General features: G+C 43.8%; 1 protein-coding gene across 1 annotated transcript; it reads left to right on the forward strand.

Annotated features, from left to right (window-relative positions):
- The first annotated feature begins 6,979 nt into the window (after window positions 1-6,979).
- Window positions 6,980-8,629, forward strand: LOC123398265 (leucine-rich repeat extensin-like protein 6). The gene has a single exon (XM_045092753.1). It carries the CDS (start codon window positions 7,067-7,069, stop codon window positions 8,228-8,230), a length of 1,164 nt encoding a protein of 387 aa, XP_044948688.1. The 5' UTR covers window positions 6,980-7,066; the 3' UTR covers window positions 8,231-8,629.
- The last annotated feature ends 7,542 nt before the right edge of the window (window positions 8,630-16,171 follow it).

Genomic DNA, 16,171 nt, shown 5'->3' on the forward strand with positions numbered 1-16,171 from the left:
AGGGCATTGAAGGCGTTGCAACAGTGTCCAAAAGCCAGACGATGAGGCCCTATATATGCTTCAGGTGTTTAGTGCGGCAACATGGGTGATATTGGAGATCTCACAATTCCGAGATCCTTCTTATGAGTCGTCGTCACATTGTAGAATGGTTGTTGCAAGTGACGTCTTCGGTGACATGTATGGGCATGCTTCAATAGAAAACGTGTGATCTCACCTCCTCTACTTGATCAGGCAATGTCGACGTGCATGCGTCTTGCCCTTGTTGAATGTGTCGGCTTGAAGCTTGGCTTTAGGCTGCTCATAGTGGAGAGTAACATATAATAGTATCATGCATGTGTTGCTATTGTATGATACTTTCTTCATAGTGCATAGTATCATAAACTAGTATCATAGGGGATCTCATTTATTGACATGCATGACACATAGTAGCATAGCATTTAACATTGTTACGGTATCTACCTATGTTACTCTAATCCTCTCTCTCTTCTTTAATTACTTGCCACATCATCATGTTTGCTAGTCCCAAGACTATGTTACTAGCTATGATACCCTCACTATGGCCAGCCTTAGGATGAAAATCATAAGTCCAACTCTTGGTTGGACCCATCAGCATTAGCGCATGTGCGACAATCCATTCCTGAAAGTGTTTAGAGTAGTGTATTTATTGTTTCTTCAGTCATTTGTCATAGGATTTGATGCCCCCCTTTTCCTATCCTGGAGGCTCCCCAGACACGGGGGCAAAGGGGGTTGTTATTTCCACCCTTTCTCCTTGTAGGTTCGTAGAGATACTGTCGTGAGTCGGATCCTTTTGTGGATTGCCTAGGGTTTCTATTTAGAAAACCGTAAGTCGATTATTTAAGCATCGACGATGAGCTTTGCTTGGCATCGTTAAATAATCTATAAGATATGGTTGAGCACATTACCAATGCAGATGTTGAGGATTGATCCTTCTTTTCGGGAAAAAGAATGCTCTAATGGGCAGTTTATCAAGCAAAAGTTTAATATTTTTCTTAAATATTTTTGTGACGAAGTAGTAACACATTAGTTGTTTGTAGAAAATTTGGCAACAAAAATGCATGTAATCATCACGTGGATTATATAGTTTAACTCTTGCACACACCATATTTTCTCTTGAAAAGAGAGAACACCTCCCGCATCTACATTTATCAAGGCACAAACCATCTCTTATTAACAAGTGTCAAGTACATCATGAAATCAAATATATCCAATAGTAGAGTAAAGCTAAGACAACCAAAATGCAAGTGAAGTTACATGAGACACTTATTTTTTTATAATCATATTACTAGACCGTCATCCAAATTGGTTGAGTATGGTCCGTGCAACTATATTTTTTAGAGAAAAGGCTTGACCAAGCCCGACGCGGCTTTGAATTAACAAATCCATTAATCAGCCAGGATATAACAAACAACAACATACAAACATAATAAAAAAGTAGAATAAAATGGGGATGCAACCCCAGAAGGCAAATACAAGGCGAGGAAGTTAAGAAAACGACACGGAAGCTCAAAACCGAAGCTAACATATCACAGTCTCGCCCATTAGTGCACCAGAAGCACAGGAATCATCGATGCCCCTAACACGAAGCACATCAGTGCGCTACAAAGGGACAGAGTCACCACCTGAGACATGACTCCCCGCTAATTGCGTCGATTTGCCTCCAAGCTTAAAGGATGATGTAGCACAACGACGGCAAGTATTTTCCTCAGTTATGAAACCAGAGTATCAATCCAGTAGGAAGATCCACAAGATTATGTAAGCAACACGTGCACACAAATAGCAAATCCTCACAACCCAACGCGTGGAGGGATTGTCAACCCCTTGTGTGTAAGATAAGGATAGATTGATAGATGCAAATAAGAGTGATAGCAAATAAAACGCAACAAGGTATTTTTTTTTTTTTAAATATAGATCTGGAAATAAAAGAGCAAATAAAATAGAAACATGAATAGCAAAGTAAAGATTGCAAATAGATGATGTGAAGTACACTCGGGGGCCCAAGATTTCACTAGTGGCTTCTCTCGAGAAAATAGCAAACGGTGGGTAAAAGAATTACTGTTGGGCAATTGATAGAAGAGCAAATAATTATGACGACATTCAAGACAATGATCATGTATATAGGCATCACGTCCAAGAAAAGTAGACCGACTTCTGCTTGCATCTACTTCTATTACTCCACACATCGACTGTTATCCAGCGTGCATCTAGTGTATTGGGTTCATGAAAAAACATAGTAATGCCTTAAGAACGATGACATGATGTAGACAAGATCTATTCATGTAGGAATAGACCCCATCGTTTTATCCTTGATAGCAACGATACATGCGTGTCATGTCTCTTTCTGTCACTGAGATTGAGCACCGCAAGATCGAACCCATCACAAAGCACCTCTTCCCGTTTCAAGATAAAAGATCAAGTTGGACAGACAAAAACCAAATATCGGAAAATAAATAAGAGGCTATAATAATCAAGCATGAATATGATTTCATAGATCTGATCATAAACTCACAATTTATCAGATCCCAACAAACACACCGCAAAAGAAAGAGTTACAACATATGGATCTCTAAGAGACCATTATATTGAGAGAAAAAACGAGAGAGAAAGCCATCTAGCTACTGCCTACGGACCCGTAGGTCTGATCTGAACTACTCACGCATCATCGAAGGAGCACCAATGAGGATGGTGAACCCCTCTGTGATCGTGTTCCTCTCCGGAACGGGTTCTAGATTGGATTTCGTGGCTTCTGGAACGTGCGGCGCCTGAAACAATTTTTCGTCGACTCCTCTTGGGTTTTTCGAATATTGGGGTATCTATAGAACTCAGAGGTGGTGGACGACGTGCCCGAGGGCCCCACTAGATACCAGGCCACGCCAGGGGCCCTAGGCGCGCCCTGGTGTCTAATGGGGCCCCTTGGGCCTCGTCTGCTGCTCATTCTTTTCTCCCATGTTCCTTTCTGGTCCAAAAACAATCTCCGTAAAGTTTCGTGGCATTTGGACTTCATGTGATATTGGTATTTTGCGAAGGAAAAAAGGAAAAAAAAAACAGCAAGTGGCACTGGGCACTGTGTTAATAGGTTAGTCCTAAAAAAGATATAAAGTTGCTATAAGATGATCATAAAACGTCCAAAAATGATAATATAACAGCATGGAACAATCAAAAATTATAGATACGTTGGAGAGTATCAGCATCCCCGAGCTTAGTTCCTGCTCGTCCTCGAGTAGGTAAATGATAAAAACAAAATTTTGACGTGGAATGCTGCCTCACATGTTCATCATATTCTTTTTCTTTTTAGCATGGACATATGGACTTGTAGATGATGCAAAGCAATAGTCTATAGTTTGACATGAAAATTTCAATACTCAAGCATATCAACAAGCAACCAAGTCTTTCAAAATGAAAATATCAATGCTAAAGAACACTATCCCTAGCCCATTACACTCTATCATTTATCCATTCATGCAACACACTCACATATTAACTACATCCAATGCCCAAGTATGATAATTGTGTTCCTTAATTGGCGTTTTATAAAAGAAGATGGAGACTCAAATTCAAAAATAAAATTAAATAAAGTAAATAGATATGCCCTTCGTAGAGGGAAGCAGGGATCTGTAGAGGTGCGAGAACTCAAAGTGAAAAACTTAGAGATAACATTTTTTGGATAGTATGCTTTTCCTGTCAATGAAAACGACTAAGAGTTTTCAATATCCTCCATGCTAAAAAAATTATAGGCGGTTTCCAAATTGAAAATAAAGTTTATTCTTTTTCCACCATTCTTTCACATTCCACGGCTAGCCGTATCCACGGATACCGTCCATACCAACACTTCCCAAGAAATTAATTATTTGACAACATATTTTTTTTTTTGAATTGGGTATCCCTATTACCGTCTACAAACTAATGATTTCCAGACTTCGGTCCCTTAAGAAAGCATCATGTGCCGGTTTAGTGTGTGACCTTATGGATAACTTGTTTTTTTTAATAAAAAATTTAAGTTGCCAAACAAAAAGCGCACACTTCCACTCGAGCTTGGGGTCAGTCACAACTAGCCTTTTGTCGAACATATTCTCGATGCTTGTAAGTGAATGTAAAAAATAAACAACATGAATAGTATGTCAAATCAGGGTGGTGAAATGACAAGACGGGAATAAATATTTCTGTTTTCATCTCGTCACAATAGCAACACTTCTTACTCCCGTACCATATGTGATTTGCCAAGTTATCTTCCGATAAGATCACTCTTCGACATAGACTTTAGTTTCTAAATGTATTCTCTACGAAAAAGATTGCCCTTATCTACCAAATCGGCGTACATCGACCTAACAGAGAAGACACAAGATGAACAAAACAAAAAAACAAGTGCAAAGATGGCATCTCCGTCGTTACTACCGCTTTAAAAACCTATTTCTATTAAACAATATTATACAAACACGGTGTAGATCACCTAAACTAAATATCTTCTCAAAATCTTGTGGTGATTGCTCAAACCATATGCGTGAGAATTACACCAGCCAGGATGAGACCGCGCATGAACCCTACCTCGGCCTCTAGCTATAGCTAGCGCACTGTGAGGCTTAAGCCTGACCTCACCGTGATCTTAATTGGGATGGAGACCGGGGCCATATGACCTCTCACCTGAATCCCTCCTTTTTTGTGTGTAGTGCTGCTAGAATCGCTTGTCCTGGCTAGTGTTGCAATCAAACAAATTTATTGTCCTAGTGTACAAGCACTTATTCATGGGTCGATCTCCAAAAGTTGGCAGCACAAATAATGCCCATACTAGGTACGGAGAACACTATAATATCAGTGCACCAAAGAGTGTCGAGGGCCCGGTTGGTTGAATGAATCAATAGAAATTGCAGGTTGATGTAGTACTAACTACTAACTAATATTCCGTAGACCTTTAATTTGTGTTAATCTTCATTGCACGGGCAGGGACTTGCTTTTGGCTAGAAATCAGTGGGTTTTAAGCAGTGACCAATCATTCATCTTAGCCACGCATGCTGATAGAAGCAGACAAGATAAGATATTTGTTTGTTGCGTATATCACAAAGTCACAAACTATCAATTGCTTTGAGTTGCTTTTTGCTAACTTGAGGTCGTGGGGTAGTTTATGCTACTGAACAATACCGCATTGTTTCTTTTTCATGAATACGCAAAGATTGCGTATCCTTACATTGATAGAAGAGATGAAAAAGTATAGTTTTTGGTTACAAGAACCACACGTACATAGGACGGCACGGGCCCAAAGAACCGTAACAGTGAGAGGCTTGTCCCCAATACAATAAAAGAGTTCTATCTCTCAAAAATCATTGTTTTTCTTGTTGTTACCTTTGGTTTTTGTTTGTTGTGTTCTGTTGTTGCCCAATTTTCCATGTTAATGACAGAGTTCGTAGATGTCGTCTATTTCAGATTCTCTACTTTTCTATCATCCATAGGAAAAGGAAAAAGAAAGCCCATACATACTTTTTTTTGCTGGGACATCGTGTACTTGTTATGTTTTTTTTTTCCTTTTCGAATGTAATGTAGAACTAAAAATCCCTTTACTACATGGTTGAAAGGTAAAACGACCTACCTCGCAAAAAAAAGAGGTAAAACGACCTCAAAGTTGAATAGGGCCATCCTACTTCTTAATTATGAACATATCCCCCGGACCAATAAGACGGCCATAGGTCATCAAGGACGAGCACGAGGGTATGTAAGCATAGATGACCAAGTAGATGGCCGACGGCAAATCTGGCGACAGGAGTTAGCAGGGACGAAAACTAATGCCAGGTTGAAGTAGTGGAGAAAAGGTAACGGCGAGGGTAACCACTGGAACACAGTGTTGACATGATGGCCCATTAGACCCATAGCTGGTAAGGCTATGGTGATGAATATGACTCATATAGGAAGGGACGGTGGTCGCCGAATAGTGTAAGCAGTGTGATGTTTTAGTCAAAGGCTCGAAGCTATTCAACTCTGAGGTCGTTTTACCACGACAAAACCATGACCAACATTTCGAAACGGAGGGAGCATATCATTATTAAAAATTGATCAAACAAAAATAATACCATCTAATCTTTCAAGAAAAATATTTCATGACTTTGTAATTTAACCTTTTATACTAGCATGCACATGTTCATTCTTAACACATCACCAAAAGTTGCCCACTAAAAACTACTCCCACCGTTCCAAAATAAGTGACTCAAAAGTGACTTTATTTTGTATTAAAGTTAGTATAAAATTAAATTATTTTTAAGTCACTTATTTTGGGACGGAGCGAGTATTTATCTGCATTAAATGTATGCAAGTTGGTATGGAAGTAATGAATACTTGTGACCGACTATTTTCAAAATATTTTAAAATAGTTGTTTCTCAATCAACATTCTTAGCCGCGATGACTGTAGTCCCGGGCCAGTGGCCCTTAGGGGCAGTGGCAGAACTAAGGGGGTGGTCCGGTGGGCCACGGCCGTGGCCCACCCTTGGACCCATGACGATAATGATCCTTTGATGGTTTAAGGACCTTGATGTATTTTTTTAATCATGTTTGGTTTCTTTGTACTTTCGATGAACTTATATAGTAGATCCTAGGTCCTGGTTGTTTTGAAAGAAAAATGCAGATGTAAATATAGATAATATCGATCAAGAATATGATTCAAACCAGTCACATACGCTTGAGCTAGAGTCACTTTAGCAATTGTGCATTTGAGTGCATGCGAGCATTTGTAGTTGTACTGTATTAAAAAAATGTATGTTTAAAATATGCCACCTGTTAAGGTATTTCTTTTGTGTTAGTTAATCAAATGGTAACCAGTAAACATGGCATCCCGGTGCCAATTAAGGAAGAAGATTCCTTAAAAATGTATAGAGATTTTTTTACGATAATCAAGTCACCATCCATGACTAATTAAGCAAAACTAGTGATCATCTTCTCCAACCCCTCACCCAAAAACCAGTATATATAACCACCGGAAAATCCAAGACTACACCACAGCAGTACACACATTCCATCTCTCTCCCAAAGTCCCTAGCTCATAATTAAGCACCCAAAATCTAGACAAAAATGTCGCCCCTCTCAAAGCCAAGATCAGCCACGAGAGCTCTCAAACACATCATCCTTCTCTCTCTCCTCCTTCCATGCCTCCCCCAACCTCTCCCTTCCTCTTCTCCTTCCCCCTCCCCGACGCCGGCGCAGCCGTCCCTGCCGCTCTCGCCGTTCAACGAGCGCCTCGACGCGGCCTACATCGCCTTCCAGGCGTGGAAGCACGCCATCACCGAGGACCCCAAGAACCTGACCGCTGACTGGTGCGGCCCCTTCGTGTGCAACTACACCGGCGTGTTCTGTGCCGCCGCGCCGGACGACCCGTGCATCCTCACCGTCGCGGGCGTCGACCTCAACCACGGCCGCATCGCCGGCGTCCTCACCGACCACCTCGGCTTCCTCGCCGACCTCGCGGTCCTCCACCTCAACTCCAACCGGTTCCACGGCACGCTGCCGACGTCCATGCAGCACATGCGTCTCCTCTACGAGCTCGACGTCAGCAACAACCTCCTCTCCGGCGCGTTCCCGTCGTTCCTCACCTCCCTGCCGTCGCTCAAGTATCTCGACCTCCGGTTCAACGACTTCGACGGCGAGCTCCCGGACGCCGTGTTCGGCCGGCAGCTCAGCCTGGACGCGCTGTTCGCCAACGACAACCGCTTCAACGTGTCGCTGGCGTCGGGGAGCCTGACCAACTCCACGGCGTCGGTCATCGTGCTCGCCAACACCAAGCTGGCCGGCTGCCTGCCCCCGAGCATCGGCGACATGGCCGACACGCTGGTGGAGCTCATCCTGCTCAACACCAGCATCAGCTCCTGCATCCCGCCGGAGATCGGCAAGCTGAAGAAGCTCAAGGTGCTCGACCTCAGCCACAACGAGTTCGCGGGGGAGCTGCCGGAGAGCATCGGCGACATGGAGAGCCTGGAGGTGATCAACGTGGGGTACAACATGCTGACCGGCGCGGTGCCGGAGACCATCTGCTTGCTGCCGAACCTGAAGAACCTGACAGTCGTGGGCAACTACTTCTGCGAGGAGCCGGTGTCCTGCCTCCACGTCCCCCGCCGCGACGACCGGATGAACTGCATCCCCGACTGGCCGCACCAGCGCTCGCACGAGCAGTGCATCGCCTTCGAGCACCGCCCGCCGGTGCACTGCGGCGCCGACGGCTGCATCCTTCCGCCGCCGTGAAAGGCTTGCTGCCTGTTTCTGCAGCGTGCATGGACGCGCCCTACGTACCGACGTACGCATGACGACGACGCGTGGTTGGTGTTAGCGGTACACGTACGTACGACAATTCTAAGCTGCATTTGTGGGGGTTAGGAGCAGTAAACATGCATCAAGAACCATCTAATTAATCATAATGTTCTCTAATGCACAGGTTAGTTTGGATTATGAATTTCTGTCGTCGGTGCGCGCGTGCGTGTGTTTGGTGGGTGTAAGGTGAGAAGGAAGGAATATTGAATTGCAAGTGTGGTGTCCTCTTTAGCCTTTTGTTGCTGCACATAAGTAAGTGCCACAGCTCATGTAGCTCTCAAAACACAAGTGTGATATGTAAACTTATACTAGCTAAAATAAGGATTTCAGCAATAAAGTCTCTTTACGACTGTTTTGCCATGCACATTATTTTCTTCTCTTTGTTTTTTTGGTTCTAATTGTATTATTAAGTCTGCTCTTTTCTGTACAGATAGTACATGTCACCATATGAACATCGAAACTACCTTGCGTACGATGATTTTTCATACGATTTTTGTACGACAAGACACATGCACGTTTCAAAAGGTTTGGGCCCACACCACCAAACCAGTCTGGTCGTACCAAAGTCGTATTGATTTGTATCGTACGTATACCAACTCTCTATGAACATACAGCTCACAGGTGCTGCATCGTCTTGGACATGACTACACACATTGTTTTTTTTGGCGAAAGAACCGTTATAGGAATTGTCCACGACCAACAAAAAACTTTAAAAGGGGTAAAAACTAAGAACACTTTCGCTATGGGGTGCTCCTGTTGAAAAGATGCTAAATGGGGGTAATTATATAAAAGCGATGCTAAATGGGGCTGGAATTTATTCTCTAATGATTTTTTTTAGAAAAAGGAGGTTAAGACCCCTGCCTCTGCATCAATCGATGCATACAGTCATCTTTATTACTTATTCAACAAAGGTCTGACAAAACATACATCAAGTCATCCGAAGCCCCCACTCATACCTACAAAATGCGATAATGTAGAGTGCTCTCATTCACCATATCTAAAACCGGTGTCGTTGTCGATCCATCCACATAACGTATCGGAACTACCAACCGATGCAGCAGACCTAAAGCGTACACCACATGCACACGTTTTAGAAGTCGCCATCATCGTCAAACCGCTGACCCATCTTTAAGAAAGAAATCCACATCATCCATGCCATGCCAGTCCGGCCATCCGTCGACGCCAACACAACGCCTAACGGCGCCACCTCCCTGCGCTCATTCATCCAAACGCGAAGACTCTGTAAGATCTATCATGTGTAGCACCTGCCAAACAGGCATGACAAAGCGTAGCGCCTGTCGGCCAGGCATGTGACCTGACATCACCACCGAAGCTCCGTGCAGTACGAAGACGCTCCACCTCTTGCCTCTGTCTTCCAGCGCTGCTCCACAAATGATGCTCCCTAGAAAGGAACGACACCGCAATGCCGCCATCGTCCGATCTGGAAAACCAGATCTTAGGGTTTCCCCTGGAGTAGCACGAGTGGATCGACCTCCCTGCGCTCCTTCATCCAGACGCGAAGACTCTGTAAGATCTGTCGTGCGTAGCACCTGCCAAACAGGCATGACAAAGTGTAGCACCTGTCGGCCAGGCATGACCTGACATCACCACCGAAGCTCCGTGCAGGACGAAGACGCTCCACCTCCTGCCTCTGTCTTCCAGCTCTGCTCCACAAACGATGCTCCCTAGGAGGAACGACACCGCAATGCCGCCATCGTCCGATCTGGAAAACCACATCCTAGGGTTTTCCCTGGAGCAGCACGAGTGGATCGACCTCCCTACGCTCCTCCATCCAGACGCGAAGACTCTGTAAGATCTGTCGTGCGTAGCACCTGCCGAACAGGCATGACAAAGTGTAGCATCTGTCGGCCAGGCATGACCTGACATCACCACCGAAGCTCCGTGCAGGACGAAGACGCTCTACCTCCTGCCTCTGTCTTCCAGCTTTGCTCCACAAACGATGCTCCCTAGAGAGGAACGACACCGCAATGCTGCCATCGTCCGATCTGGAAAACCAGATCCTAGGGTTTCCCCTGGAGCAGCACGAGTGGATCGACAATAGTTACAGGACGAAGCCTTCATCAAGGTAACGGCGCAGAACGCCGCCATTGTCCGCCGTTGGCTCGGTTTTCACCGACAACTATGTCCCCCCAACTCGCGGCCAGTACCCCAGTGGAGGGGACGCCGCCACCATGGTCGAATCCGTGTTAGCCATCGTCGTCGTCACTGCCAAGACCGGATCCGGGCTGAGCGCCGCTGCTTCCATCCGTCGGCGCCCTGCATCGCCCCTCTGGCAGCTCCCCATCTCCAGCCCGATCCAGATCGGGGACGAGGGGATCCACCACCACCGGCCAGCCCCGCCACCACAGCTCCGCCCAACACATGGCCTGAGCTCAGCCGCCGCCGAAACAACGTCGGAGAGCCGCCACGTCGCGACGCTAGAAGCCAACGCCGCATCCCACCATGGCCGCCATGTCCCGCACCAGAGCAGCCGCGTGAGGAGCCGATGAAGGCCCCGCCGCTGGCGGCGGCGGCCAGGCTTTGCCCGGCCGCGCCCTGTGGCGGCGGCGAGGAAGGGGAGCGCTCCTAGCGGCGGCGGCGCAGACGCCCTCCCCGTCGCAGGCTGGGCGACGTGGGAGGGGAGAGGGGGGGGGGCAATTGAGTGTAAGTGTGTAACTATAATCCTTCTTGTATATTATATTGTTTTGACAAGGGATTACCGTAGATCTCTATGAAAACATTTTTATCAATTTTTTATGCTTACGCCTCAACTAGAAATGTTAAAACAATAGGGAAGTAGAAGTGACCAGAAATGCATGTCCACTAGTTGAAAGACCTGAGCGTCCGTCGCAAACGTAAATGTGGCAGCATTTTGTTTTCACACTGCTGACTTCCTCCTATGTTGAAGAACTAGAGTTCTTTCCCGTAAAGAAGAAGAAGGAGAAGAAAAAGAAGAAGAATACACATATACACATGACTAATGGGACTGGACAAAGTTCAGCTTGTACCATTTTTGGTGATTACTTTCTTGAGACAAATTAAGGAGAAGGTTTTGCTCCTTGTCATCTGAGTTCTTTTTTTTTTGCGGGGACTTGTCATCTGTGTTTATAGATGCACACGACTCTATTGGTGATTAATTACTTGAAATGAACTTGACTATGGAGATGATCGCGTGTGGTTTTATAAAATAACTTGAGAAAAAAAGTATTATGACTGGTTGTTAAGCCTCAAAGATGGGTATATATTGTACTGCTAAATACTCCATCCGTTCCAAAATAAATGTCTCAATTTTGTATTAGCTCTAATATAAATTTGTACTAAGTTTGAGATGGTTATTTTAGAACGGAAGGAGTAGGTAGTATGTGATTTCATTGGGCGATGTGGAAATAATTTGCACATAAACGAGGATAAAGCATGATACGACACAGGGACATTAACAACCGAAGATTTCTTGTGCCTTCTCAAGATTGTCCAAGGTGTATCTTGTGACCTACATGATCGTCTTGATGTTTGTACATACATATGTGGTGGATACCTTTATTTGACTAGCAGGCCCAAGGTCAAAAAGTGGAACTTCACTTTTGCTCTGTGCCCCACATCCTGATTCTTAACTTAAGCATCCACAAATATAAAGTTAACTAGGTATAAGGCGCACAACATGACAGTGACAAAAGGGCGATCCAATGATGAACATCACACTCACAACGTTATGTGTTTCTGGGAAGCTTCTTTTATATATAATCTAGGCAAGTACTTCTCTTGGCACTCAGTGACACAAATGTCAACTGATTAGCCATTCGAGTAGAATGGAAAATGACTAAATTTAAAAAGCTATGGAGTTAAAGAGAAGGCAACTAAAAAGGTAGGGTAGTGCTAGTTCTTTGACGAAGCACCGCATGTGCTCTATCTTAATTTTGTTCTCCCGACTCATACTTCTCTTCCCCCTTCCAAGATCTTTTTTTTACATTATGGATGTGTCTTGTAAGTAAAAACAACTTAAAAATTACTATTTTAAAAACTATTTAGATTGAAGAACTTGCAAATCATATGTATAGATTGTTTTCCCGCAAAAAAATATGTATACATTTTGACATTCTGGATGTGTCTTATAAGTAAAAAAAAGAGTTAAACATTACTATTTTAAAAACTATTTAGACTGGAAACTTGCAAACCATATGTATAGATTGTTTTTCTGCAAATAAATATGTATAGATTTTTATCAAGGAGTACTTTTAGAACATTATAGTATTTTGGGGTCGTTATATATATATTATAATACGAAACTAGTGGACAAAGTTAAACTTCGAAGACATATTAATATCAAAAACACCAATTTTTCTACCGCAATCTAGGAGTAATGAATTTTGTTTTCTTTATGAATAGAATATAGTTTTAGTTAAAGGCATCATGGGGAAACAAGACAAAATATATGCAAGTTTACTATGCAAAGTCGCCACAATTTTTTCTTCCTAAGTGTAACTTTAGACTTCCTTTGATTTTGTATTTGCGCCATTTGCTAGGCCCATGGCTTCAATTGATTTTTCTTGGAGTTCGTTTTGTGGGGTGGTTGGACATATATAAGAGGCATTTTGGTGAGCAATATCTTTCTTGAGCAAATATCGTTGGAGCTATTTTCCACTATATAAGCAATATACATGAGTGAATTTTCCTTCTTTGTACAATTATGTGCCTATCAAGATTTACAAAAAGGTGGCAAGCTCCATCTTCAACCATGTAAATGACTTCGTACATATCCAAAAGGCTAGCAAAGCAAAACATAGAAATAATAATCATGTAAGAACTCTAATTGGTCTTAGCTCTTGTTCATGGTTATTATGGCTATGTGGTGATTGGTGGTGAACCATATATGAGTAGTTACATATATATCAAAAGTAAATTTGGCCACTATTTATAAGGTGTCTAAAATTAAAATAGCTCCAACTATCCTTTTGACAACTAGATCAGCATCCAACGAACTAGATATTGTCTTTTCTCACTCAACACTCACCCCTATCTTTCCTTCAGTGTGCAGTCGGAGCCGCCCTCATATTAATTTCTTGCCACTCTCCATCACAATGACAACCATGAGGGCTAAACACATTCCATCTGCTCTAGCTCGTCGAACCATCATTACAAACTAGCCCACCAATTGTCCCTTCATTGGTTTTGACAGTCACCCATTCCTATAAGGAGGTGCAACATGTTCTTTTGGCAACGGTGAGCATCCTTGTCTCACCCTAACACCTAATCTTTGAGCCTTAACCCCACTTCAGTCATGAATGCCTCCAACTTCATATGGCCTTATTCATGGCCAGAATTGATGAAAAATATGGAGATGAGCACGATGTCGATAGAATCCATTCAAGCCAAGTAAAGATATTTATCTAACTAAATAATAGTAAAGATGATAGTAAATCACTCTTCTCTCTAAACTTTATCCTTAAGTTCTAGTTTTTTTCCTTTGTGTTTTCATGTTTGTAAGGTCTACTTTGATTCAAGGAAGGTTTCCTTGGAGGATTTGGATCCTTAGAATTTTCCTTTTTACTATGGTGGTCATTTGATTTGTACAATTGGAAACCTTAGAATGTTTTCCAGATGACTCTTTGTACTCTATTTTGGAGGAAAAATTTCATCCATTTAAATTTCTTGGTAAAATTCCTTTGTTTCCCAATGCTATCATACACTCTTCCATGCAAATTCTTCTTGTTTTGTAATCTTATAGATAGAGCACTCTTTTTTGCGAACAAGCCTCTGGATTTATACTGAAGACTATAAACTATACAAGACATCCCAAGAAGAACAGAAATTATAACATGGTTCTTAATGAGGCAGACAACTCAATTTCCAACACGAGTCAAAGGCGCATCGCCCCTGCTCCATAAATGAAGTCATCCTGACATTGTATCTTGCAGTCAAGGGTCCAGCTGGACCAATGCCTCCAAAGAATAAGCCCTCATCGTAGAAGCCTTGTGTAGATTACAAATCCTAATGTTGAACCATCTCCTGAATAATACTTTCATTGTATTCCCAACGACGGTCAGGAGAATGTTGTTGCAACAGAGAGGGATCACGAACCACCATAGGTCGATTTGTCGTGTCAAGGAGGCACCCAAGGGGAGGAAAAAAGTGACAACCTTGTCGTTGTTGCAAAAAAACTCGAGGGTGGGGGCATCACCCCAATCTACAATGGTCGGTCTTCCGCCATCAACGCTGATGGTTGCCCGCATCACCTTCACCACAAAGAGCAGGAAGAAGAAGACAATTACCTCGACACCAACATGAAGACATGTTAGCCCCCCACCCCATCCCCCCCCCCCCCCCCCCGGTTAGAAGGACTTGATATGTCTGTCATAGAAACCACCTCCTAGGTCCAACACCGACAACCAAGAGAGCCACCGCTTTGATGTGAGATCACGAGTAAAGTTATTTGTCATCGCTAGAGCTGAAGCCACGAACAATTCAAGACAGCTAGACTACTGAACGCACACAAAACAAGATCATAGGGTTCCATTGCTCCATCCTCCACCAGAGGTGAGGGAACCCCGGTGACACCAGAACCGGTTAAATAAAGTCACTCCCCTCGAAGCCTCGAGCATCTCCAGCAGATAATATAGATGCAAAAAAGATTACTCGGGATTTGCTCATGATGTAAAATAGCACACGACGTGATGCAATTTGCATCATTTGGCCCGCTCGAGCGAAGCGCGTGCGACCCCAACTGCAGCACAGAACCTTCACGACACGTGTCACTGCCGCCAGACCCCATGGGCGCCTTCTCAGACCCCGTGGCCTCCAACGACGCTCCGGCGCACCTCACCTTGACCACCTCCATGGTGATGTAAATTTTACATCACCTCTTGGAGTTGAAGACTTTTGGTGATGTAAATTTACATCATCTATTGGAGTTTAAGGTTTTTGATGATATAAAAATCCATGTTTTGGTTATGTAAATTCTACTCAAAACACAATTTGATGATGTATTTTACATAATCTATTGAACATGCTCCTAGGTCGAACATCGAGTCGTGCATTTTTTTTCCCTATCCTCTGCCACATGAACCAGTCTCAACATGCATTCGTCTAGCCTCGGGAAAATTGTTTGCGCGACCGGCCGCGAGACATGCATGATGGAGGGATCTTGCAAAGTTGCGCCGGGAAAAGCAGCGGCGCACCAACCCTGCTCCATTCGCTCGACCATCCAGCGGCAAACAGAGCCGCCGCATGCAGTTGCGGCGCAGCAAGTTGTAGCAGGCGTTCTGGTTAGGCGGTCGCAATTACCGTGTCAAACTCAAGCGAGATCCATCGATGTTGTCCTTTAAGTCCGCATCGCCACGCCACTAGCCCGTCGTGTCGGTTCCATCGTTTCACGCATGTGCTGCCTCCTCGCGATCGCTTGGCGTTCCTTTCATCCTTGTCGGTACGTACACACATATTGACCTGATGGTAACACGAAAGATTGAACGAATGATCAGTAAGCCACAAGAGGAGCTTCATACAGTGGACTTAATTTTAAATTCTTTGAATTTTGAGTTTGCTAACCACATGCCTCAGGCGGTGGACTTACTTTTAAACTCTGAAAGGGAGAAAACATGGTAACTCATATGCTTCATTAGTGCACTGATGCGTTCCTAGAAAAAATACTATCACTACAAGTCTAGAAAGAAATCACTAGTTAGGGCATCTCCGACGGCGACCTGCAAACCGCTTGCATACGTTCAGTGGAAGCCATTAAATATGGGTCCGTATCGATCCGTCGAATGATCCAAACATATTTTCCCGCAAACTGGAGACAAACGTGAGGGGTTTTGCGGGAGTAGCGATACGCGGAACATAGGATTCCGACACCCCGAATCCTCCCTCTCAGTCCCATTTTCT

The sequence above is a fragment of the Hordeum vulgare genome, chromosome 5H (assembly GCF_904849725.1).
Source record: "Hordeum vulgare subsp. vulgare chromosome 5H, MorexV3_pseudomolecules_assembly, whole genome shotgun sequence".
Taxonomy (NCBI): Eukaryota; Viridiplantae; Streptophyta; class Magnoliopsida; order Poales; family Poaceae; genus Hordeum; species Hordeum vulgare.

Excerpts from the sequence above, each read along its gene's own strand:
- LOC123398265 (XM_045092753.1), top strand. The coding sequence starts at position 7,067 with ATGTCGCCCCTCTCAAAGCCAAGATCAGCCACGAGAGCTCTCAAACAC.